The sequence below is a fragment of the Phyllostomus hastatus genome, unplaced genomic scaffold, assembly GCF_019186645.2.
Source record: "Phyllostomus hastatus isolate PE091 unplaced genomic scaffold, TTU_PhHast_1.1 phas_scaffold_93, whole genome shotgun sequence".
Classification (NCBI taxonomy): Eukaryota; Metazoa; Chordata; class Mammalia; order Chiroptera; family Phyllostomidae; genus Phyllostomus; species Phyllostomus hastatus.
Genome location: NW_025334042.1, coordinates 10,061,229 through 10,085,651, shown reverse-complemented (window position 1 = coordinate 10,085,651; position 24,423 = coordinate 10,061,229). Strand labels below are relative to the sequence as shown.

The 24,423-nt window shown below is 49.1% G+C and overlaps 1 protein-coding gene across 2 annotated transcripts in view; it reads left to right on the top strand.

Moving 5' to 3' along the window:
* RASSF3 (Ras association domain family member 3) overlaps positions 1–24,423 on the top strand; it is a 73,293-nt gene that overhangs the window by 45,587 nt on the left and 3,283 nt on the right. For both annotated transcript variants that reach the window (XM_045829569.1, XM_045829570.1), the window contains exons 2-4: positions 16,653–16,760; positions 19,343–19,580; positions 21,260–21,369. In XM_045829569.1, coding sequence (XP_045685525.1) covers positions 16,653–16,760; positions 19,343–19,580; positions 21,260–21,369 — 456 coding nt within the window. The remainder of the gene's footprint in view (positions 1–16,652; positions 16,761–19,342; positions 19,581–21,259; positions 21,370–24,423) is intronic.

Genomic DNA, 24,423 nt, shown 5'->3' with positions numbered 1-24,423 from the left:
GGCAGAAACCACATGTGCCCTAGTGCCTGACACACAGTAATAGTAAGTATTTGCTGAATGGGAGGTCATTTAAAAGAATCCAGCCAGCACTGTTAAATCTGACCTTTCTTCTATGCTTGTTACCTGTCCAAAGTCCTTGTATTGATACTTTGAAAGGCACACACTCAAAATGGCAGCATTTGAAATAAGTAAAGATTTATTGATCAAGAAGGTGCCATCCCCAGAAGATGGAGAGACCTTAATTCTTGAATCCATTTTTAAAAGTACAGGGTTCAGGCTTCTTTTATGTCCAGAGAAGGGAAAATGGGAGGGGCTGTGTTTGTAAAACCTCAAGCTCCAAGCCGAATTCCCGAATTCCCATCTAACACGGGAGCTACAGCCCCTGGGAGCTAAGCCTGCTGGAAGGAGAGCCCAGAGACTGGGCGCTCCTTAAGGAGGAGCAGGGACGGTCCAGGCATCTTCCCAAAGCACCTTGCATGGCGCCGGTGCTCACTGATCTCTGTTGAACAAATGGGAAAGAGGTGAACAGCACAGCTAGTGTAACAGCAGTGTGCATTTGAAAGTGGGATGACTTTCACTGACTGGCTGGCAGCAATCCAGGGATGGGGGGATTCTGGTGCTTTCTGGGGCTTTCAGGAAGATGAGGCTGAGTGAGAAACAGATCTGAGAAAGGAGTGGCAGGGCATTGGTGATGTAGCCAAGACCCCCAAGACTGACATATTCTTGCAGAAAATAAGTAGGTACCATCGTGCACAGTGAAAGCTGAGCATTCTGGAAACTCCCATCCCAAACTTTGAAAGTCAGTTTGGTTTCAGGCTTGGTTAGTCAGATAGTTTGTAAGAGGCTAGGGAAGACTTGGGGCTGCCCTTGGGCGAGGAAATGCTGGAGCAGTTCTTGGGTGGCATTGGGAAGGGAAAGAAACCTACAGTTTTGCGTTCATTTATTGCCTATTGCTCTTAACTGTTTTCTCAAGATGTGCAGTGAGGAAGGAAGAACAGCTGCAGGCAACTTTCTTCCCCAAGTACAAAGCAAATACCGTACGTGGGGTGTGTAGGCACAGAGTGGAATTAGTTACAGAATGTCAGTTGCTTATTTTTTGTTTCAGGATGAAAAAAAATGAGGTGTCAAGAAGGAAAACCATCTTTCCTTATAATAAATTTGAAATCATTTTCTTTCTTTTTCTCTTTTGCTTCCTTTCTACTGAGAAGTTCATAATGGATGCTGACACAGACTCTAAAAATACTCGTCAGCAGCACGCTACAGTGTTTTCTCTTTGTCTAAAATTAGCTGATTTGAGCTGTCTATTCTGGTTTTCTAAAGCCTCCCATTAGGTGCTCTGGGTACTTCTCTGGTTTTCTGAGCTCGGGATAACAAGGGGAAGGAAGCAAACTAGGAATGACTTTATCTTTTACAGAAGAATTTACAACTATCTGAGGCAGGTTCCAGCTGAGACCCCGCCTGCTCCAGGGGGCCCGTGTGAGGTTTCCTCTGCCGGCCCCTCCCTCTGTGCCACCTGCCACCTGTCACCTGTCACCCTCCTCAGCCCACTGTTCACTCCCACTGTGGCCCCCACGGGCAGAGCCTGCACTGTCTTCATTGTTCTCTCCCAGCTCCCAGTGCCTCACAACTGTTTGCTAAATGTTCAGGTGCTTAACAAGTACTTGTTGAATGAAAGCTAAAATTGGCCCACTTACTAGACAGACAGAAAGGAATATATAATTTATTAGTGGCGTACACAAAGAGACCTATCTTTTCACATGAAAACCAGGGAAATGGGGACAGAAAAGAAAGTGGGAGAGAAGCTGGGGGAGAAGGGAGTGGCTGGGAAGTGTTGACAGCGTCAGGGTGGGTGGCAGAAACCCTGGGCCCGGAAGCGGGATAAGAATGTGCCCTCCAGGTGGGGAGGGCAGCCGCCACCGGCCTTTCCTCTGCCTGAGTCCAGACGGCACTGGACATTTCTAAGGCATGTTTTTGTTTTTAAAACAGTATCTGTGCTTTCAAAAATAAGTGTCTGCCTCAGCTGGGGAACATTTATTTTGTGAAAGGAGGTGCACTTGTTAACAGCTTGCATTTGTTAATGTCTGAAAATGCTTTCAGTTCAGAGTGTGTTTGTGTGTACGTTTTTTCTGCAAGTTCCTTAAGAGAAGGGAGTCATAACTTCTATTTTGGACTAATAGAATTTCTGTCTGATAAAAGTCTGCATCTTATTGGTATTGGGGTATTCAAGGAGGACCAGATTTCATTGTTTTCCCCCTGAGTTTGAATCAGCTGAGAAGACAGGAGTAGGGAAGATGGAGACCAAAATGTACCGTGATTGCTGATAACAGATAAAGCTGACGGGGATAGCGCCCCCTGCAGGATCAGCGCAGAATGTTGGCCCCCAAGTGAGGGCAGAGGAAGGGGCTGGCAGGCCTCCTTTCTCCTTCCAGGCCTCTCTCCCTGGAGAGGGGGGAAACATGGGTGGAGAGAGGAAACCTTCCTTCCCTATTAAAAGGTTAAAAAAAAAAAAAAAGCCCACCACCTGTTATGTACTTTCTGATGTCACACAGCTAGTTGGCCACAGATTTTTTTTCCTGGGCCTTAGAGGCTATTTGGTGTGAATAGAAAGGGCGTGGTTTTAGAGTTGGCCGGTCCTCAAGTTCGTACTCCATTTCTGTGACCTTAGCTCTGGTTCATGCATCTGTACGATGGCGTTAGAATCTGCACCCCAAGGGCTCCGTTAGACCTCACTGTGGTTCAAAACTGTGGGCCGGCACTTGGCCTCCATTTCTCCATCAGGGACGCAGGTACCACCCAGCCATCCTGGGGCATTTGCCAATCCACATTCTTTCTTTTTACTTTATTTTTTGAAAGGTTTTATTTATTTTTAGAGAGAGGGGAAGGGAGGAAGAAAGAGGGAGAGAAACACGGATGTGAGAAAAACCATCGATTAGTTGTCTCTGACACACACCCGGGGGGGACTGAACCCGAGACCTGCATGTGCCCTGACCAGGAATCGAACTGGCAACCTTTTGCTTTGCAGGTCGACGACACTCAGCCAACTGAACCACACCTGTCAGAGTTTTCCTTTCTTTTTAAGCTAGGTTTAGAGCCTCAGAAAACTTGGTGACGGGGGGATGTTTCTGAACAGAGTGGGGCTTGACTATTTTAATTTTGATTTTTTGGAAGGCACAAAAAAAGTTGTTCCTGAGGAAGTAAATTCCTCAGTTGAAAGCATTTTACATGTCGCACATACCCTAGAAAAACTTGCAAAAACTTGTGTTACACCTGGAAATGATTTTGTAATCAGGAGTTGAACAACATGATTTGTGTGACCTTGGGAAACAAGTACCTTTTGATTCAAAATATTCTCAGCTCCTTTGTAGGACATTCTTTAAGTAGCTGTTTTAAAAGTGTTGTTGGCTATGCAGGTGAGAGGACTTTATGAGAGTCCCCCCTGGGCAGGGGACTTGGCGGCCTAAACACTCAGATCTGTGTGTGAGGGATTTGCCCCAGAACTTGTAAATGTGATGTAGGCCTTCTTGTCTTCGGGCTTCCTTAGATGTCCGGACCTCATGGTTCCAGAGCCCTCAGGCACACTGTCATTCAGGCGCCGCCCCACTTGCGTGGCTAGAGATGCAGCTCCAAGCAGGCGCACGTCCTGTGTGGGGTAAATGCTGTGTGTGACCCTCCCCTTTCAGTGTCTGCTGCGTGCGTCCTGGCCAGACCTGCAGTTTAATGATACACAGCTGTGAAGCTGCGTACATGCTACGCTCATCCATGCGCGCTTCGGTCCCCTGATTCTAACATTCATTAATTTTCTCTCTTTTTTTTTTTTCCTTCCACCGCAAATCAGATCTTACTTTTAGCAGGTTTCCTGTCCACACTTCCCAGCTGAGCTGCCCCTGTCCTTGTCCGTCCCACGCCACCTCAAGCCACCTCACAGGCTGGACTGACCTGACCCGGGCTGTGGGGGTGGGACCTGCCTGCTCTTTGACCCCCAGCACTGAGGAAAGGTGGGGCGGGAGGGTACTTCCTCCCGGGCTTGGACTTCCTGTGCACGCCAGGAGGAAAACAGCTGGAGGGTGTGTGAGCCCTCAGGTTAAACAAGCAGCAGACACTCCTTCACAACAAAGAAAATATAAACTGGGCTACCCTAGGGTAGCTGTAAATTGGTGAACTGATGGGGTGATGTTAAAAAAAAAAACACCTACCTTTCCTTTTTGGCAATAGCAGTATGATTAAAAAAAATAAAATGAAGGCTTTTGTTTCCCAGATCACAAGGGCTTGTTTTTATTGAGGAGCCTTCTGGTTTGCTCTCCAGCAGCATCCATACATTGATCTCTCTAAGTGCCATTGGCTGTCCAGTGAAGTACAGCTTTGCCACCCTGGGGCCCCTGTTCTGGGTGCAGGAGTTGAGTTGTTTGGGTGCAGGGGGCTCCCCACACCCCGGGTGCTGGCACATCAAAGGGTGTTCAGTTGTTCGGGCAAAGTGCTGAACTGCTTTGTGTTTACTTTTGTTTCCAAGAATGTTTTTTAATTTAAATTTTTTATACATGAAAGTCTTTTTTTTTCTTCCTAGATTTTACTTTTTTCCTGACTGATGAACAGTCATACAGACTTTGGAGTTTGGTAGAGAAAAAGAAAAATACCGTCTCACACCTCACTGATCGGTCATGAACATTGTTAACATTTTGGAATCTTCTAGTCCTTCAGCACCTGGTTTGTCCCACCTGATACACAGTTTCTGCTCAGAGTGTTTTCCAATTAAAAACCTTCTGTAGGCTTCATGTAAACAGCTCCTGTGCGGGTCCCTCTTAAGATCTGAAGATACTTACTTATCTACTTCCTTAGTGCTGGTCCCACCATTTCTGATTGTTAAACTAATTCTCTGTGCTCCTGGTGTGATCAGTAATTCTCTAGTAAATCGCTGGTTGTATTAGTACTTCACCCTCCCAAATTCAGATTGAATATTGTATGTCGGAACTACTAAGCCTCCAGAAGCTAGCCGTGCAGGAACCTCAGGGTCTGGGCAGCTTTGGATTGTTCTTATCTAAGGTTCTTTCTTCCTCCTCCTCCTCCTCCTCCTCCCTCCTCCCTCCTCCTCCTCGGCTTACCTGGTTTTGAATCAGACAACCTTACTCAGCCTCGGCACATGTAAGCCTCCTAAGCCCCCATTTTCCTATTTACAAAACAGAGGAAGAGTAATAGCAATTCCAGTGTTCTTGTAAGGATTCTGAGTCAGGTCTGAAGGGTGTGGTGCTGTGTCTGGAACTTGGCCTTGATAAGATTCACTAAGGGCAGCGTGTCTTCCTCTTCCCCTCCTCAGGCCTTGCCGGGGAGTTGGGCTGGCTAGTTCTGCTCATCTGGGTTTTGGAAGAGGGACCAGAAAGGAAAGGGAAGCCAAATGGGGGAGGCGTCCTGAAAAGATAATTTGCCCCCTTGTAAGTATAAAGTTTAAGCATTTGTGTTGGGCCCTGCCTGCACCCTGCAAGGCCTGGGCAGGGAGCCAGCCTCTGGCTGGGTTCAGTGAGGCGGGAGAGGTGGGCTGTGGGTGCCAGGCCCTGGGGCGTTCTGCCTGCAGGGGTCTGCCTTCCTGGCCTCTCTCCTATTCCAGTCTTTGCACATGGCCTGACTGACCACAAGCCTCTGACTGACTGACCTTGTGCCCCTGGCATTTTCCTGGGGATTTTGTGTTTCTCACCCTGTCAGCTAGGAAGCTGGAAGGCAGGAGATGATTTCTGTAGAAAAGAGTATCTTTAGAAATTGCTTCTGTTCAGGTCTTTAAGGTAGGAATCCACCTGATTTTATAAAGAGAATTTGTTTGTTTGTTTGTTTAGGGGAAGGGAGGGAGAAAGAAAGGGAGACAAACATCGATTGGTTGTCTCTCACACTCATCCCAACCCCAGGGACCAGACCTGCAACCTAGGCACGTGCCCTGACCAAGAATCAAACCAGCGACCTTTCCCTTCAAGGGATGACACCCAGCCAATTGAACCATACTGGTCAGGCCTCCACCTGACTTTTATCTGAATTGCTCTCACGTATTTTTTAATTGCCCCAGAGTACTTTCACCTTGGTAGGAAGGAGGAAGACAATTCCTCCGATAAACCCAGCACTGTGGGCTGCACCGTGTGAAAGGAAAGGTGGCTGCTCAGGTGAACCTGGCCGTGAGTATTCTCCGGGTGCCGTGTGTTGCCTGTGCTTTGGAGGGCAGCCGCCGGCTGTCTCTCTTTGTTCTTCGCCATGTATTGCCTGCGGCAGAAGAATGAGTCCTTGTACACTTGGTACTTCAGCTATGCCTTGTAAAGGCTATGAATAGACGTAATCGAAAGAGCCATCTTGAGTGGAGCGTGGGCTGGAGGGGAGGAGGATTCAGGAAGAGAGGGTGGATTGAATTAGTGGGAACAAGAGGGATGTAAAACAGTTTAACTTCTTGTGGCCCCCTTCAGACTTTCAAATTTGTCTATTTAAAACAAACCAAAAAGGCCCATGGTCTGGACATCTGGCTTAGAAGTCCCTGCTGGTCGTCTCTGCTCCTGCGGTGCCGTCCGGCCCCGGCTGTGGTGCGGGCGAGAGCTTTGCCAACTTGGACCAGTGCACTGGGGGGGGCCGCCGGGAGTGCGAGTTGGGGATTCACAGACCCAGGCCTCGAGGAGTTAATGTGACTGTCTCCCTGGGCACTGGGGAGACTGTCATCCTGGACAAGTATGTTGTCATCTCCCCTTTTTAACTCTGTGTTGCCTGAAAACATAGAACCTGACTTGCTTTTAAATCTTTTGCTATGTGGTGGCAACTTAGACTGCATGTTCTAATTGGCAAGGAAGAAGACGTCGGACAATATTCAGAGAGGCTTGCTTCTGACCAGTTTTCTTGGAGTGCTGGTCTGCAGACATTTCTAATCTTCTTGAGACTCTGGCCTCTGCTCACATCAGGTTTCAGCTAGCAAGGTGACGGGCCTCTCTGCCAGCCTCTGCCCTTACTTTCAGGCTCGGGCTGCTGGGGGAGCTGGAGCAGCCCAGAGCCTGCCGAGCTGCCCAGATGGGCCCCACCTGGTCCTCCTTGGTTGCTGCGGCATTCCTTTGTGCTTCCTGTCTGGCTCACCTCCAAGTGAGCTGGCTCATTTCCTGTCTCCAGAACTGGCCCTTATCACCAGGGTTCAAAGGTTCCATAAAGGATGTGGTGGGCCTGACCTTCAAACTCTGACCTTTGTAGGAGCCTCTGGTATCTCTGGGCTACCCTGAATTAGTGGACCATGACTCCAGAGCCACAGTTGTAGTTGCTGTTAGCAAGAGAACTGGGTGGCTGCTGGAGACCTAAGGGTGGGCATGGTATCAGTGCTTGGCATTGTAGTGCTGGTCTTACTTCCCTGCTGGCTTCCCTGCAGTTTCTTGTGTTTACTCCCAGTTAATTTTCATAATACCCAGTGCACTTACTTTGTAGGCTCTTGATTAGGATAGTGTTGTAGATGGTATAGAGTATCAGTAAGTTTATTACTGAAAGTTCAGTGCTCTCTTTAAAATATATATTTTTTAAATGTATTGATTTGAGAGGAGTATTGGAACATCAACTTGCTCTACTTATTTATGCATTCACTGCTTGCTTGTATGTGCCCTGATAGGGGAGCAAAGCTGCAACCTTGGCTGTGGGGGCGATGCTATAAGCAACTGAGCTGCCCTGCCAGGGCTTTTTAAAAAGATTTTATTTATCTATTCCTAGACAGAGGAGATGGGAGGGAGAGAGAGGGAGAGAAACATCAGTGTATGGTTGCCTCCTGTGCGCCCCCCACTGGGGACCTGGCCCACAATGCAGGCATGTGCCCTAACTGGGAATTGAATCAGCGATCCTTTGGTTTATAGGCCTGTGTTCAATCCACTGAGCCACACCAGCCAGGGCCTCAGTGCTCTCTGGATAATTAGGGTAATTGACTTCTTGAGGACATGCCTGACTTTGAAAATCCATTGGTCTGAGACTTCCAGAAAGGTGGGCTGAGGCAGAGAGAGTGCTGACTCACCTTCGGCCACAGTCTTCTTCTAATTACCAACTCCGACTGGCTTCATTTGGATGTGTTTGGCTCCGAGGCGTCTAATAATCTTTCCTCTCTTTGTTACCTAGCTCATTAGAATTCGAATAAAGTTAAATCAGTCGTGAAATGTATCACCTTTCAGAAATGAATAGCATCTTAATTGACTGCCTTTGAAAACTTGTCAACCTGGGATTTCTAAGTCTGGGTGTAATCTGGTATGCCTGGAGGTTGGGACCTCAGGCCGGGGCCCTCTGGGGAGGCTGGTCCACCTCCAAGTTTGTTTTCTGGCTCCAAACAAGTGAGTGGCTGTTTGACTATTGGCACGCGACCCAGTTTCTAAAGCACAACCATATAGGGTATGGCGGACTGGTAACCGGGGGGTTTGAAAAGTGAGGTCATGCAGGGCCCAGATGAAACTCTTTTAATGTGTATCACAACTGCAATTAATCTTATTAACATGCCGGGCCTGTGCCTGCTCTCCCTGCCCCGGGTGTGCGAGGGCATTGACGGGGCACGCTTTGAAGGACTCTCTTCTTTGATGGTGCAGATGGATAACAGAAGCGTATAAAACTCTGTATCTGGTATTATAAAGGCCTTTTGTGTGCCCTTGCAGATTCATTCAGTTTTGAGAAGCAAACAAAAACTTCATGCAGATTGATAAGATGTACAAAAGAGGATGGATTGTAAGCGCAGTCCTGTAGTCTTGGGCTCAGGGGTCAGACGGAATCGTCGGGAAGGAGAGACCGGTGCCCCTCCTCTGTGTGCAGCAGCGAGCTGGTCCCAGCACAGGGTTTGGGGGTGAGAGGCCGGGAACCACGATCGGTTTGTTGAGAGGCAAGAGTGCACCCAGAAACAGCAAACCCCGGGGGGTGCTGTGGGTGCTAAATCTGCACTGATGGAGTGGCATAGGGGTTCCTAAGATAGAGAGGGAAGTGAGGGTAGTTGGGGCCCGGCCAGCTTGCTGGGTGGGGTGGTCCTTCAACGGGAGGATCACTGGGTGAGCGGGTGGGGGTGCACACGGCACTCCCAGGGGAGAGCACGGGGGTGACTGCGTGGAAGGGTGGCCGGCTGTCCGGGGTAGGGGGTGCGGCTGAAGGGTTTGCAGGCAGGAGGTCGATGGCACACTTGGATCCCCCTCTCCTGAGGGCGTCTGAGAGAAGGCTGGTGCAGTGCTGCATCTTTATAAGGTGCTGCCTCGTTCTGTCTTTGAAGTCCATTTTTTTTAGAAGTTATCTAAAATACCACCTAGGCTCCCTTCTGCTGTTCTCTTTGTTTAACAAGTAGCCTTGAGGACAAAGAAGCTGTTTAAAATTGTCAGGTTCAACATATGTGCTTTGAGTTTGCTAACATCCCCTAATGAATACAGAAACCACTCACTAAGTGAATAATTAATAAGAAAAGAAATACCTGTTCCTATATAATGTACCCATTTGCTCATACATAATTAATGAATGCCACACTTGTAACATTATTAAAGTTTCCTGGCTGTGTGCTCACAAAGGTTTCTTACCTGCAGGACCTGTCGGAGCCTTTAGCAGTGGGGGGGGTGGTGGGGAGGAGCCGTGCCCTTGCTGACCGTGGACCATCCTGCAGGACTGGTGTCCCAGGGGCACCCTTTGGGAGCGAGGCGCCCTTCGGTTTGTCAGCGTCTTGTGTGCTGTTCAGGTCCTCTCAACCACCATTTCCCGTTTCCCTTTTCTGCCCTGATGTACCAGTGATACATCTCTTGATGGAAGGATGGCGAGGGGGCTGTTGCATTCTGCCTGAACTTTTTCTTCACTACTGGAACGTGAACAGCAAACGGGGCTGCCTGGAAGAGTTGCCTACAAGCTGAATTTGGGCATGATGAGTCTCTGAATCCTCACGTAAATGGAGATAGAGCCCCAGCTCTCTATCCTGCCATTAAAAAAAGAAAGAAAGAAAAAGAAAAAGAAAAACCTTCCCATCTGGCAGGGGAAAAACCCTCGAGTGGACAGGATGAGTCAGCACGCCGTGGCTGGACACCAAGATAAGCGTCTCTGGGCATGGCCCTTGCCAGCAGTCCATGCTGGCACCGTGAGAACGCAGCAGCCAGCAGCACCCTGCGCTTTTAAGGTCAAGAGCAGCAGCGGCACTCACCCCAGAAACAGCTGTCCTGGCTCCTTCCCTCCAGGAGCAGAAGCTCATTCGCTCCAGAACAGTTCCTCTTGCTTGAACACAGCACTTTATACGTCGCCGTCTCCTGGGTTTCCCTCCCCGTGCCTCACGGGCACCTGCTCACGTCTCCTCTGGGTGCGCACCGTCCAGCAGGGCACCACAGACCACATGCGGCTGCTCACTTTTAAGTTGTTGACAGTTAAATAAAATTTAAAATTCCTGTCCTCATTTCAGTTGCTTAGACGCCATGTGTAGTGTGGCTCCCCTTTGGGCGGCACAGGTCCGGGACATTTCCATCCCCACAGATACGCAAATGCTGTTGGATAGTGAGCGCCCTGTGTACCCACAACCCAGATCCTGATTTGCGGGAACTTTTGGGCCCCCTCAGCGCCCCTGCCTGCTTTACCCTCTGCGGTGCTGAAAGTGGAGAACGCCAGGCAGACCTCACTGACTGGATAGACGGACCCGTCCCCCGTGGCCCTTCCCACATGCACTCGGGAGGGTTGAGCAAAATGAGCTCCCAGCCTTGAAATGCCCTCTGAGGGCTCTACGGGTTTAGCTCTGTGGGACAGCCCTTCCTGTATTTAGCACAGGGTTTCCATGTCTAAAGTACATCTCAGAACAGTTTTTTCCTGCTAATCACACTTTAAAATCTAATCCAGGAGTGTCTAACCTGACATGTCTCCTAACTCGAAGGTTTCTTCAAGCCCTCCAACAGCTTGCTCCCAAGCTCCTGGAGATGCCTTGCTTAATGCCTTGCTCTTGTGCATTGGTTTGCTTATGGGTCCCTCCCTGATTGCCATTGGAAATATCTCTCCCAGAGGAGATGGTCTGTTTTAGTTAGTCCTCGATTCTTCGTCTGATGTCTCTGTTGGACCAGAGCCTGGCAGGAAGGCCTCTGAAGGAGCTGTGACCGAGAATCCATTCCACTCAAGCTGTCCCTGAATTCCCTGGGCAGAGGGGCCCCTGCTCCAAGGACGTGCAGCCTCGGGATGAGGGGCGCTTGGCATCTGTCCTGAACACAAGACAGGCGCGTGTTCTGCGTGTCTTGCACCGAGTGCCAGTTTGAGGCATCAGCAGGCAACCCCCTGTTTCTACTACTAGAAGTGACAGACAGAAGTAGGAATCTGTGAGTTTAGGATCTAGCCTCACTGAGAGAAAGCACGAGCATCTGCTGGCTTTGGTGAGTTTGCACCTCCCTGCTGACCCGGGCCGGCCCTCCCCGCTGGCCAGGAGTGGGGGCAGCTCCGTGTGAGGGCTGCGGGACCATTGATGGAGAGATGATGCCACCGTTTGTGAGTGTCTGCCATGCCCCTGACACCAGGCACTGTGCCTACGTTGTGCCCCCATCGCTTAGAGGATCATGCTATTTGCATTTAAAAAAGGGGTCAGTAGCCTTATTTCTTGACGAGGCCTGTGGTGCAAAACCCGGAAGATGGAAACAAACATACAAACCCCCCCCGAAGTGGGTGGAAGTGAGACACACTTGACTAGGCTGCCAGGCAAGGGAAGGCAGGGACCACAGCTCTCTTTCCCAGCTTTCAGTGTTGGCACAGAGCCAGGTGCCAGTGGACCCTCAGTAAATAGTTGTTGAATAATAGATTGCATTATATTTTCCTAACAGTTCTATAAAGCATGTAAAGGTTTGCACATTTTAATGAGATGAGAAAACGGCGGCTCAGAGAGGTTCGATAACTGGCCTTTGGTTGCACAGCTGAGTGTGGCGGGCTCGTGACTCCGACCTCAGTGTGTCTGAACCGTGTCCACGTGCCCTCTGCAGGCTGTCGGGGAGGGAGCGGCTCGTCCCCGCCGCTCCCTCTCCTGAACAGGGGCACTCTCTGTGGCTTTGTGTTTGGTTGGTTGGTTGTTTTGCTGTTGCTATATTTTTAACTTTAATTTTGTAAGGTTTTGACAGGATTTCAGAATTACAGAGAAGTTAGCAAGAAGAGTGTAAGTAATTCTCAGACCCCTTGCCTACGTCTGTAGGAGTGTGTTCTGGGAAGATCTGATTTGTGATCAGGCCCCACCGCACGAGGATTCCTGGGTGCCTTCGAGGCAGGGTGTGTCCCTTATGAGAAAGTGCACTGTCGGGGAGGGGGGGCCGGGGGGGGGGCGTGACCCCACCCAGGAACTGAGGCGAACCCAAGAGCAGCCCTCAAGGGCTTGCTGGATGAAAACAGGAGACAAGAATCTAGGGTTTATAATTTTGCATAGAAGAGCCCCTCCCTCTGAGAAGCTGAAGGATTTGGGGGATATAAAAGAAAAGTGGCTTACAAAAAAAGGGATGACTTCAACTTCCCAAACGAACCCTCTCAGGCGTGGCATCGCGCCCTCCCGGGCTGCCAAGAACAATAACTGATGCGTTCACAGTCGGCTGCATCCCATGCCATTTCCTCTTCTCACCGTCGCAATTAAACATTCGTGTTTGTGCTGCTTTATCTGTTCCATGCCCGCCACCCTGTTTTGTTTTTTTTTTAAATTTCTCTCTTCTAATCCTCACCAGAGGATATGTGTGTTTTTAGAGAGAGAGGAAAGGAAGGAGGGAGGGAGGAAGGGGGGGAGGAGAGAGAGACGTTGGTGTGTGAGAGAAATACCTGCACGCACCATTGTCTGGGGATCAAACCCACAACCTAGGCATGTGCCCTGACCAGGGGTCAAACCCATAACCTTTGGTGTACAGGACAACGCCTCAGCCATCTGAACCACCTAGCCAGGCCCACACAGGTACCCCCGCTTCTTGGCTTGCTTTCTTGGTGCCCATTGTACCCACTTCTCCCTGTGGCTCCCGGGTTTCCCACCTCCTCCCTGCTGAGACAGCTGCATTCCCAAAGGCCTTGTATTTGGTGGAAGGGCAGGCAGACTCTTCCCCTTGTGAGAGGAAAGGAGGTCGGTCTCTCTCTCTAATCCTCACCTGAGGACGTGCCCATTGATTTTAGGGTAGTGGGAGAGAGGAACATCGATTGGTTGCCTTTCACAGGCGCCCAACCAGGGGTCGAACCCACAACCTAGGTATGTGTCCTGACCCACAATCGAACCCACGACCTTTTGGTGTATGGGTTGACAACCACCCGGCCAGAGTTCCTCCAACTCTGACGCTGAACGCAACCTGTGACCTCCACTCGGGGCCCGAGTCTGTGACGCCTGTGTCTTCCCCCACCCTGTGGCTGGACCCCTCCACTCGGAGAAGCCGGGGTCAGTTATTCCGAGACGTTCCTCACTAGGACTCGACCTGTGCTGGACAGTGAGTGCGTGAGGGCGGAGGTGGTGACCCACGCCCAGGCCAGGGCCCGGTGCTTCGTAGAAGCCCAGCGAATACTTGCTCGGTGAGCGGACCTTGGCGGGCAAATGCTGTGTCAGCTGACTTGAAACTACAGGATCATATGAGAGCAGCTCTTACAAGTTCTCATCACAAGAAAAAAAAAATTATAACTGTGTGAGGTGATGGGTGTTAACTAAAGCTGTCGTGGTGATCATTTTGCAATATATACACATCAAGTCCGTGTGCTGTACACTTAAAATGAATAGTGTTACACGTCAGTTGTATCTCAATAAAAAAATACAGGATCACAGCCTTTTACGTTTTAGCTGCTTCTGAGATTTACTTTCCAGTTGGTCTTTAAACGATGAGGGTTCAGCCTTGGGAGAGCTCTTTCTGGGGCTTTAATCTCTGAGATGGCGAGAGCGGTATTACACAGCATGTGTCTGTCTGATGTCCGGGTGTCGACCAGCCAGAGGACGCGTCTCTTCCCGGGCGGCTCGCTCCTCCGGCCGCTCGCTCCTCCCACGTCCCGCGCTCCTGGGAATGCCGCTGTGCGGGCCGCAGTCCAGTAAACATCCGCCAAACCTGTAGCTAAGAACCGATCACACTGAAGCTCAGTGAAGTAAGTCAGACCAAAAGGGATGGGAACCGTGTGATTTCACTCACATGTGGGATATAAAGCAGAAGGCAACGAATGAGCAAACAAAAGAAACTCATAGATACAGACAGCAGAGTGATGGGAACAGTGGGGAGGGCTTGGGGGAGGGGCTTGGGGGCGGGTGAAGCGGGTAGAGGGGGTCAAGTACATGGGCACCGAAGGAAATTGGGGCTTGAGTTGTGAGCACACGATTGTTTGTACAGATACTGCAGGGACAGTTGTTCGCCTGAGATTTATACGCTGTTATCTCCCTACGTTGCCCCAATAAACTTAATTAAAAAAAAAAAAAAAAAAGGACTGACCAAGCTGACTACTTGACGCTGCTGTTTGCTCTTAATCGCCCCCCTCACGCCTTCTCCTCCTCATTCTTAGACTTCTGGCTTCTTACCTAAGTGGCTAAGCCCCTGGGGTGTATATAAGCTGCAGCATTCATGTAATTAGCAATTTTGTAAGGCTTTAAATCTTGAGTCTTCGGTGTCTATGATTCCTTAAATGGAACCATCTGGCCCCATCAGTCACATCGGGGAGAATAGCATCAGCTCTTTGCAAAATTACCCAGTTGGGCCAGGGAGCACCTCCGGGACGAGGGAACAGCCTAAGGAAGGGTGGGAAGCCGGAGCGCAGGGTTCGCGGCGCGGAGCAGGACCGGAGCACGGGTCCTGCTGGCTCAGGCACCGTCCACACCCCTTTGCCCGGCCGCTGTCGCACCCACGCCGTGGAAATGGGGTGGAAGCAGGGCAAGCAGAGGCTCAGGGTGTGTTTTAAACATCCTTGGAAAGAGACATTGAACCTGCTGAAAAGGTATTTTAACCGGCAGTCCCCCTACCCCGTGACACCGTAAAAAAAGGTCGCTCGGGGGTTTCACACCGGCAGGCAGAATGCCCCCGCGGGAGCGCGAGCCAGGCCGCCCGAGCCTCGGGAAGGGCCGCCCTGCCTGTGCTGCTGCTCCTGCCTGTGCTGCTGCTCCTCCAGCGAGTTTCCTCCCACACGGGCCCGCCAGACTTCCTCAGTGCTGCGCGGAAACGGAAAAGTTTCTGAGATAATTCAGAGTCAGCACACCCTCTCAGGGTCCAGACTCGAAGGACTTGAGGCCGAACGGATCAGGAGCCGTTTTACTGTCTTCCGGGGCCTGTGCGGGCGCAGAACTAGCCGGTCCTCGAGTGTGGGTGCAACAGTAACTGGCATCGGGGGCGGGATGCGTGCTCGGAGGGTCTCCAGCGGCGAGGATGGGGCGGTGCAGTCACTGGGAAAGGGGCACCTCTTCAAGGCTTTATTTGTGGGCATAAATCATTCCATTTTAATTGTTCTTCCTCTTTTTGTCTTGAAGATCATTGGGTCCCTTCATCCTCTCTGAGTTGCTGCCCTGGTTGGAATCTGATTAGGCAGCCCTTTAAGTTTCAGATGCCCACGGGGAACTGTGGGCACCTGTTCGATTTAGTGGGAACGGCATAGAGGGCCAGGATATAAATGGAGGGTGGTCTCCTAACTGGTTGGGTTGTCCCCGGCCAAGCCACTTGACCTCTTGTCAGTCTCAGTGTCCCCATCTGTGATTAGGGGGTGCTGATGAGCCCACCCTGAGGATGATCCAATAAGGACACCCTGTGGAAGTACTAGTGGTTTCAGTAAACATTGGAGTTACTTTGGGGCCTGGCTTCCAATGAGTTCCACCACTTCTGTGGACTAATTAGGTTTCTATCGACAGGTTAATTTACTTCTTAGAACTTGATCTCATCTGGAAGCTGGAATAACAGCACCTACTGGTTAAATTGTTGGGAGAGGTAAATGCAGTACAAGTTAGGCACCCGATAAACCCGGCTTCCTGGGGGCACTGTAGCTTGGCCACCTATCATACAGCAGCCTTTGCCTCGTGTCATATGCCGGCTGAGCTCTCAGAGACAATAAACCATTAGTGAATTCCTCACAGTGATTAGAGCAGTGTTGTTCCCTGCAGAGAGGGAGTGGGGAGGCAGGGGTGGGGCGGGGCCGGAGGGGTGCGGCTGAGAGTGGGCGGGTAGGGGAAGTCTGGCTACTGCATCCTGATGTGCTGATTCGTGTGGAAAATAAATTTCCTTCTGGTAATTGTGTAGAATTTGACAGATCGGTGATTAGTGCCAGTTAACTTTATTAACTACTGTATAATACTGAAAAGCTCTAAGATCATAAAGGTCATAAAATTTGCTAAAGAGAGCATTTTGGTATGTGTTTTTATTATTTAAAATGGAAATAGCCAATCTATCAGGTACTTTAAGGGAACTGTGTTTTTGCAGAAGGGAAAGTTAGCAAAGACAGCTTTGCAAAATGATGTTTAACGAAGTCTTGCTTTTCAGTTATGGACAAAGTGGTTTTTGACACATCCCTCAGGAAGACTGTGGTCTGAAGGGATGAGATCTGTAGTTGTGCATAAGAGTTGGAAGTTGAGAGGGGGAAATGTGTCAGAGAGTGAGAGAGAGAGAGAGTGTGTGTCTGTGCATGAGTGTGTTTCAAGGTGAAGTGCTCCATAGTTAGTCATAGTCGTCTCATGTGTCAAGAATTCTGGCTTATCTGCAGTTTTTTCTATGATTGCTCATGTATGACATGCCTTGTTTTTCTTCTAGGATGTGGAGAAAGAGAAGGAAACGCACAATTATCTCAGCAAAGAAGAAATCAAAGAGAAAGTTCATAAATACAATTCAGCAGTCACAGACAAGTTGAAGATGACCTTGGTAAGCATGGGTAACACTCCTTAGGCTGACAGAGGTCTGAAGACAAATAGAAGTTGTTGCTGCTACAGTCTGTTTTCAGATTTCTGAATCACACTTGCAGGTGTTTAAATGGCCAAGATGTTGTAGGACAAGAAAATGTTTCTGCATCTTTCAAATTCAAGTTGTATTTTGAAATACCTTTACTTCAAAATCAGTTAAATGAAGTTAACTTTTATTTCAAAAGATTTTGTGCCTCTCCCCCACCCCCAAAGATGTTTAGCATTGAGTGTAATCATTGCCTGTTTAGCATATGGGTGGTAACTTAGATTCTAAGGAGGCCTTCACTTACGTTTTATCTTGTGTAAATAAATTTGGAAGTATCAGAAAAAGGGTTTTGTGCCAGTGGAGTGGAATATAATTGAACTCAGACTTTCCTCAGCTGGTTGTCTGGAGTGAGACTATGTAACATTCAGCTTCCTACACATTGTTGATTCAGGGCCCTGCAACATTGTACCCACACTGTTTGAAGCTCAGCTGGGGGTGAGGGCGCAGCAGGGCGGAGCCCAGAGCTTGGTGGGGAGGAAAGGAGCGCCTGCAGCAAAGCTGGAGTGTTTGTGTTCCACGGAACTGGGCTGGGCTGGCCGTGTGTGCCTCACCCGCCCCGCCCCCACACACTCAGTGACTTCCCTCAGGGCACCTGCCAGCCCTGGGTGCCAGTTTCCAAGGTCCTTGGACCCCTGCCTCTCAGTCTATTGACTGTGAACTGACAAGAGTTCACCAAGGGACAGGGTGACCTGTTTAGAAGAGGCCCTACTGAGCTATGTGCCCCTGGGCCAGGGTAGGAGCTTTTAAACATAAGCCCTTGCGGTACAGGACCCTCCCTCGTGGGCCCCTGCCGAAAGGGGAGCGGCAGATGGACTGGAGATTATTCTTCGCTACTCCAGCAGTGGCCTTTCTCCTTTCAGACAGTTATCGTCAGAGTAGAAAAAAATTCCAGCCCCGTCCTTTGGAGATGAAAACAGATGCAAGTTTCCATGCTGTTCCACAGATAAAAAATTTAAGCACTGTACAATACTTTCCACAAGACTGAACAAGTGACTTGGTATCGTGAAGTGATCTGTGGAAAGGAAGAAAAATAATGGACCATAAAGAGGGTTTACAGGTCCTCCTTTAACTGTGTCATTTTCACACAACACCTGAGGATTTATTTAAACAAAACATTAAAATTGTTTTTTTTCCCTAAAAATTGTTTCTACAATAAAATTGTTTCTAATTGTACGGAACGTAAAATAGAAAGTGAAGACAAGACAGTTGTTACTATTTTTGGCAACTGTGAAACAGCAGTTCAACCTTAAGACAGGTGCGAAAACTTATCAAATTGTATATATTAAATATATGCAATGAAGAAATGATTTTTTTTTTAATTTTTAGAGAGGGGGAAGGGAGGGAGGAAGAGATGCAGAGAAACATTGATGTGAGAGAGAAACATGGATCGGTTGCCTCTTGTAGGCGTCCCGTCTGGGGAGGAACCTGCAACCCAAGCGTGTGCCCTGACCAGGAATTGAACCAGCAACCTTTTGCTTTGCAGGATGACACCCAACCAACTGAGCCACACTGATCAGGGCAAATATATGCATTTTGGGGGGAATAAAAGTTACAGTTCACTAAAGCTAATAAAAATATATGTATATATGGAAGGAGACATAAATACCATTTAAAACAAGAAAGATAAGTGCTTATACCCATAATTCTCCCTGTAGCTTGAATTTGGTTTAAAAATATTGCTGCTTGAAGTGCCTGAAATGCATTATTATGTATTCTGTGCTACATGGGATACGTTTGTACAAAAGAGTTGCAGTGAAAATGGTAATCCAGTACATATGATGATGGCCAGTAGGATTGGAAATACCTTGTTTTCTTACTGCCTACTCCTTGTTGACTTGGGAATTTCAAAGTCCTAATTGTGCCTTCCTTTTTTGTGTAATAGCTGGTCATCAGTTACAGCTGTCTTTTCCTTTGAGCAGCCAGCCTAGACCTATCCCCCAGACTTTAATGAGCCTTGTGGTTTGGCCAGCATCTGCTCCAGCGGACTGTGACCTCTCCCGTGGGCCCTGACCTTTCACATGCAGCTTAGGAGGCGTGAGTCTGGACCTCGGTCAGCACCGTGTCGGGAGGCCGTCTCCTGTGGCCACATCTGCCCTGCAGACCTTGCCTCTGGAAGCACTTTGCTGGGGTGTGCTAACCTCCCTCAGAGGTCGTTCCCTTAGGGGCAGTCTCTAGTGAAGTTCCGCCACAGAGCTGTAAGAGAAAAGGATGAGAGAAAGAGTGTTTTTTGCCCTGGCTGGGTAGCTTGGTTGGTTGGAGCGCTGTCCCCATACACTGAGGCTTCAGGTTTGATCCCAGGTCAGGGTGCATACAGGGAGCAACCAGTGAATGCATCAATGAGTGGGGCAGCAAGTCGGGATCTGTCTGTCTGTCTGTACCTCTCTCTCATCAATAGTAGTAATATTTATAGTTTCATCTCCTTGTTTTGTTTGGATATTACCCTTTCCTAAAATGCCACCGTCAGCCCAGCTCAGTGTGTGCTTGTCTTCCTGCCTCAGAATTCAAACGGGATTTACACTGGCTTCATTAAAGTGCAGATGGAACTCTGCAGACCTCCGCAGACTTGCCCGGACTCCGGGAAGCCGGCGCCCAGCAGCCATGGCTGCATGAACACGCTCCACATCAGCAGCACGAACACTGTGGGGGAAGTGATCGAGGCCCTGCTCAGAAAGTTCCTGGTGACCGAGAGCCCCACCAAGTTTGCACTTTACAAGCGCTGTCACAGGGAGGATCAAGGTACAGGCCGTGCTTGGAATAACGGAAGCGGTCTCCGCTTCTATCTGTCATTTGTGCTCGTGAGCAGAAGGCAGGCTAGCGGGCGTAGGATCTCTGGCAGCTGCAGCGGAGCCAGGGATGGACTCTGGAAGCCGTGGTGATCGTGACATGAGCCTCATGCCGCCTGGGTGTCCACCTTTTTGAGTTGGACAGTCGTGCATCTGAAGAGCTCACACGCATCCACATGAAAAAGGGGCTTTTATCTGCACAGGGGTGGCTTTGATTTGTTTTGTTTTTTGGTAACTTTGATTTTAATGCTCCTTAGGACACAAAAGGGTGCTCCTATGGTTGAAGTTTGCAGGAGCCCATCCCACATTAGATGTGCCTCTGAACATGGAGCGTCCTCGTGGACTCTCGGTCCCCTGAGGCCTTGAGGACAGGGAGGCCCGTGTGTACTGCTGCCCATTTCACACTTGCTGATGTCGCTGGCACGGCCCGGGGCTCTTCTCTTCCCTTAGCTTGTCTCTCTGGCCATCACACTGGGGCACTGTGGCCCCCAGGCCCCCAGAGGCACTCGCAGTGGGTGGGTAACATTGTGATCTGGGATCTATCTGCCTGTCTGAACTTGATACCCACATTCATTGGATGGAAAGAGAATATTAAATTTCTGCATGAAACAGAATGAGACTTTCCAGGTCAGGTATTCGAGCAGAAATGGATGCCAATGCTGGAGAACAGTGATTGGGTGGCGGACCATGTGCTCATTTGAACATGGTGTCTGTGTCGGTGCGTGAGGAGGTAACCCCTCACCTCCTCTGGTTTCCCTGGGTAAAGCCTAAAGCAGCCCCAGGGGAAAGCAACACTGACCTGATGTGATAGGAATGCCCTCAGTTGCCTGGAGGCGAAAGCCAGCAAGTTGCTGAGTGTGTGCACATGTTTTGAATCCCTGCCCTGGGCTGGGCCCTGCAGAGTACAAGGGTGAATGGACCGAGGTTCCCACCCTCAAGTCCACAGGCTCAGTGAGCGGGGCAAGTTCACATCTGTAGGGAAATTGGCATCTACAATGCAGTTGTACCTAGAAGTGCCAACCAAAAGAAGGTAGGTAAGCTCAGATGGCAGTTTTATCTTGTCGGCTTCTTTGCTGGCTCACCTGGGCTTAGCTGTACAGTCCTGCTGAAATAGTGCCTTCATGGCTGGCCGAGCGCGTAGCACTACAGGCCAGGCCAGCACTCTGCGTGTGCTGGGACACGCCGAGCTGTGCGTGAAGCCCCCCAAGCTTGAATGCCGACTGCCTAGTTAGTTTGTTTGTGGCTGCTTATTCTAAATTAGTTTGCAGAGGGATTTGCTCCTAGAGCTCTGATTTCATGTTCTTTTGGATGGTATATTTTTATTGTTTTGAAAGGGGTTGCAGATTCTTTTTTAAGTTTCTTATCTTGCTTTTCCCGGGGAGGAGCAGAATTAATTATAAGTCATTTGGGGCACGAATACCTATTTAAATTCATTCATGAAGAATTATTTCCTTTTTGATCAAGGCAAAGTTCGTATTGTGCAGCTAGAAAGAATGGATTTCCTTCCACTGTGGGCCAGGGGTAATAAGATGAGAAGGATGTTGCCTTGGTTCGGAGCAGGGGTGGTGTGGGTGTGTGTGGTGAAGGGAATGATGTTCCAGTGTTCTGTCTGTGACCTGTTTCCTTACGCAGTCTACGCCTGCAAGCTCTCGGACCGGGAACATCCACTCTACCTGCGGCTGGTCGCGGGGCCCAGAACAGACACACTTAGTTTTGTTCTCCGTGAACATGAAATCGGAGAGGTAAGTGATTGTACGTTCCTGCTTTAAACTAGACACACCAGCTGGTCCTGTTTTATTGCTCTAGCCTAGTGGTTTTACCGCTGGGAAAGAGGGGGAAGGTGGGGTGGGGGAAGAGAGGGAGGGGGGTTCACTGTCATGGAGGAGGAGGGGCTGGTTAGTCCTGCGGAGGGCAGCTTGCGGTGTGTTTTCGAATGGTTCGAAGTCAGCCTAGAGTTAGTCTATGTATAATTCTTTTATAGCACTCATTGTGTCAGTCCGAGATTTTTAGAGGTAGAGGAAATAAAACTTTTACTTGATCTCCACCCAAAGAGTCATTTTCGCCCCTTCTGCATCTAAGTTACTCTAATGCAGCTGAACTCTGAAAGCTGACACTCTCCATATGTTCGCTGCTAACAGAGTCTCCAGGCCAGTTTGCTCCAAAGGGAAATAAAAGGGAATTCAATCTCTTCACCAGGAAAGACATTTAACTTTGTAGAATCCCTTTTTTCCCTCTTTGCCCAGATGATTAAGAAATTATGTTTGTGTATATAGCATCATCTGCCATTTCCTTTCCAAGGAGGATTGTATTTAGGCCAGTTCAGTTGAAGGAGAAAGCACTTGAGATTGTCCCTGTAGATCAAGTGTCAACTTTAAAAGGACACTTGAGCACGTCTCCCAAGCTCTGGGTCTCACTCAGTCTTTTGTCTGGAACAGGAAATGGCATGAGGTGCCCGTTTTGTGATGGAGCGAGAATGGGGTTTCTGGGTTAAAAAATCAGGGAGCCAGGATTCAGCCTCTGTTAGGTCAGCAGCGTGACCTTGGGGAAACCCGATCTTCTCAGTCCTCAGTCTTTCAGGTCTGTGCAGTGTGGGACTAAAGACTTTACAAGGTGGTTTTAAGTCACAAATTAGCAGTGTGTGTAAACATGCTTTGTAAATACTATGTTTTTTTTAAGATTTTGTTTGTTTTTTTTTAGAGAGAGGGAAAGGAAGAGTGAAAAAGAAGGAAAGAAACATCAATGTGTGGTTGTCCCTCACGTGCCCCCTACTGGGGACCTGGCCTGCAACCCAGGCTTGTGCCCCGGCTGGGAATGGAACTGGCGACCCTTAGCTTCGCAGTCTGGTGCTCAATCCACTGAGACGCACCAACCAGGGCCAATACTATGTTTATGTCAGTGTAAAGTGGAGCTCTGTTTGGAGAGTTTTAGGAAGACAGTGATTGTGGACATTTGAGTTTTCTTTTGATTCCGATGTTGTGAAGTTGAAATTTGCTGTCTTTTGGGGAGGAAACTGGGTCTGCCCCTTCAGTGGTTACAGGGCCGAATTCCCTCGGAAAGCCCTGCCAGATATATCAGCATAGTCCTGCCAGCGTTCTCGGTATTGGTCTTTTAAGTATTGGGTGTGGTTTAGTGCAGTGAGAGCCACGTTCGTTGTTTGGGGCGGGGGGGGGGGGGGCAGATTCCTGTTTTGAAGTTTCCGCTGTGTTTCAGTGCCCCGAATTGCTTTGTTAGATGCCTGCGTGGTGGTCTTGTTTCTCAGCTTGTTAAGGCTAACTGAGCTGAGGGGGCAAACAACTTTATAGCTCTTAGGGACAGAGAGGAATGTACTGTATTTTGGAGAACATACATGAAGGATAGAATGTGATTTTAAAAATTGAACAGAATAATCCAACGTAGAAAGTTTGGCTCTCCTATCCTGTGTTTCCTGTTTTCTTTAATAGCCAAGACCCATCTCCGGGAACCTTCTACCACTGAGCCCACTTGGTGGTCTTATCCCGTCCCCTCTGTTCACTGTGTTGGGTCTTCTCCAGGCTCTCCCCTGCCACACATCCCTGGGAATTCTCTGTCAGAATTGGTCCAGGCCGTTGCAGAGATTCCCAGCCAGGACCCAGGGCCCCTTTTTGGGAGGGGAGGATGTGTAGTTTGAAAAAAACTCCTAGGTGATGCCATACACCGTTCTTGATCTTCACTGCTCTAATGACAAAATAAAAAGCAACCCCACAAACATTTATTTTGTGTCTTCTCAGTACCAGGAGCTTTTAGGGAAACAGAACTCAGAGCCTCAAGGGCAAGAGACAAAGCCCAAATATTGAGAAATATATTGAGAAATACGATAGCTACGATGGAGGTGAGAGGGATACTCGATAAACAATTATGATACTTTTTATATACTTTTAAAAAAAGATTTCATTTGTTTATTTTTGGAAAGAAGGTTAGGCAGGGAGAAAGAGAAGGAAAAAAACACTGGTGGGCAATTAGTTGCCTCTTGCACATTCCCTACTGGGGACCTGGCGTGCAACCCAGGCATGTGCCCTGACTCAATCCACTGAGCCATGCCAGCCAGGGCTTTATATCTTTTTAAATCAAGATTACCAGTGCTCAAGTGAGAGCTTTTTAATAGACTTAGTCCTGGCTGGAAAGGGAGGGGAAGAAATCACAGAAGGCTTCTTAGAGAAAGTGGCATTTAAGCTGAAACTTGACAGTTGAGTAGTTCTCCAGGCAAAATGGAGGAGGGGTGAACATGTGCAAAACCACCTGAGGCAGTGAGTGGGGGGGACAGTGAAGAGAGGTTAGTTTAGGGTCCTCTCTTACACTCAGCAGAAGCAACCAAGGGAAGCTACTGAATGACTGTAGGCATGGGAGGGTCAACCCCCTTATCCATGGTGGATACATTTTAAGACCCCCACTAGGTGACTAAAATCATGGATAGTACCAAACTCTTTTCATGTAAAGGAAGCACTTGACGGTTTCTCTTGGTTGTATCTGAATTGCCAGCATCACTGCTCTTGTGCTTCAAAGTAAAGTAAGGGCTGCATGAGTTGCCCACACTGCAGTAGTGGGGCGCTCTGTCTGATGGCCCAGACACTACTAAGTGACCGATGTGCAGGGAGCACGTGCAGCATGGCGACGCTGGGCAAAGGGGTGATTCATGTCCTGTGCCGGGGAGGGGGAGGGCTCGTGATTTCTTCATGCTACTCACAATGACGTGCAATTTAAAACTTACGAATTGCTCATCTCTGGAATTTTCCATTTAATGTTTTTGGGCCATGGTGGACATGAGTAGCTCAAACCATGGA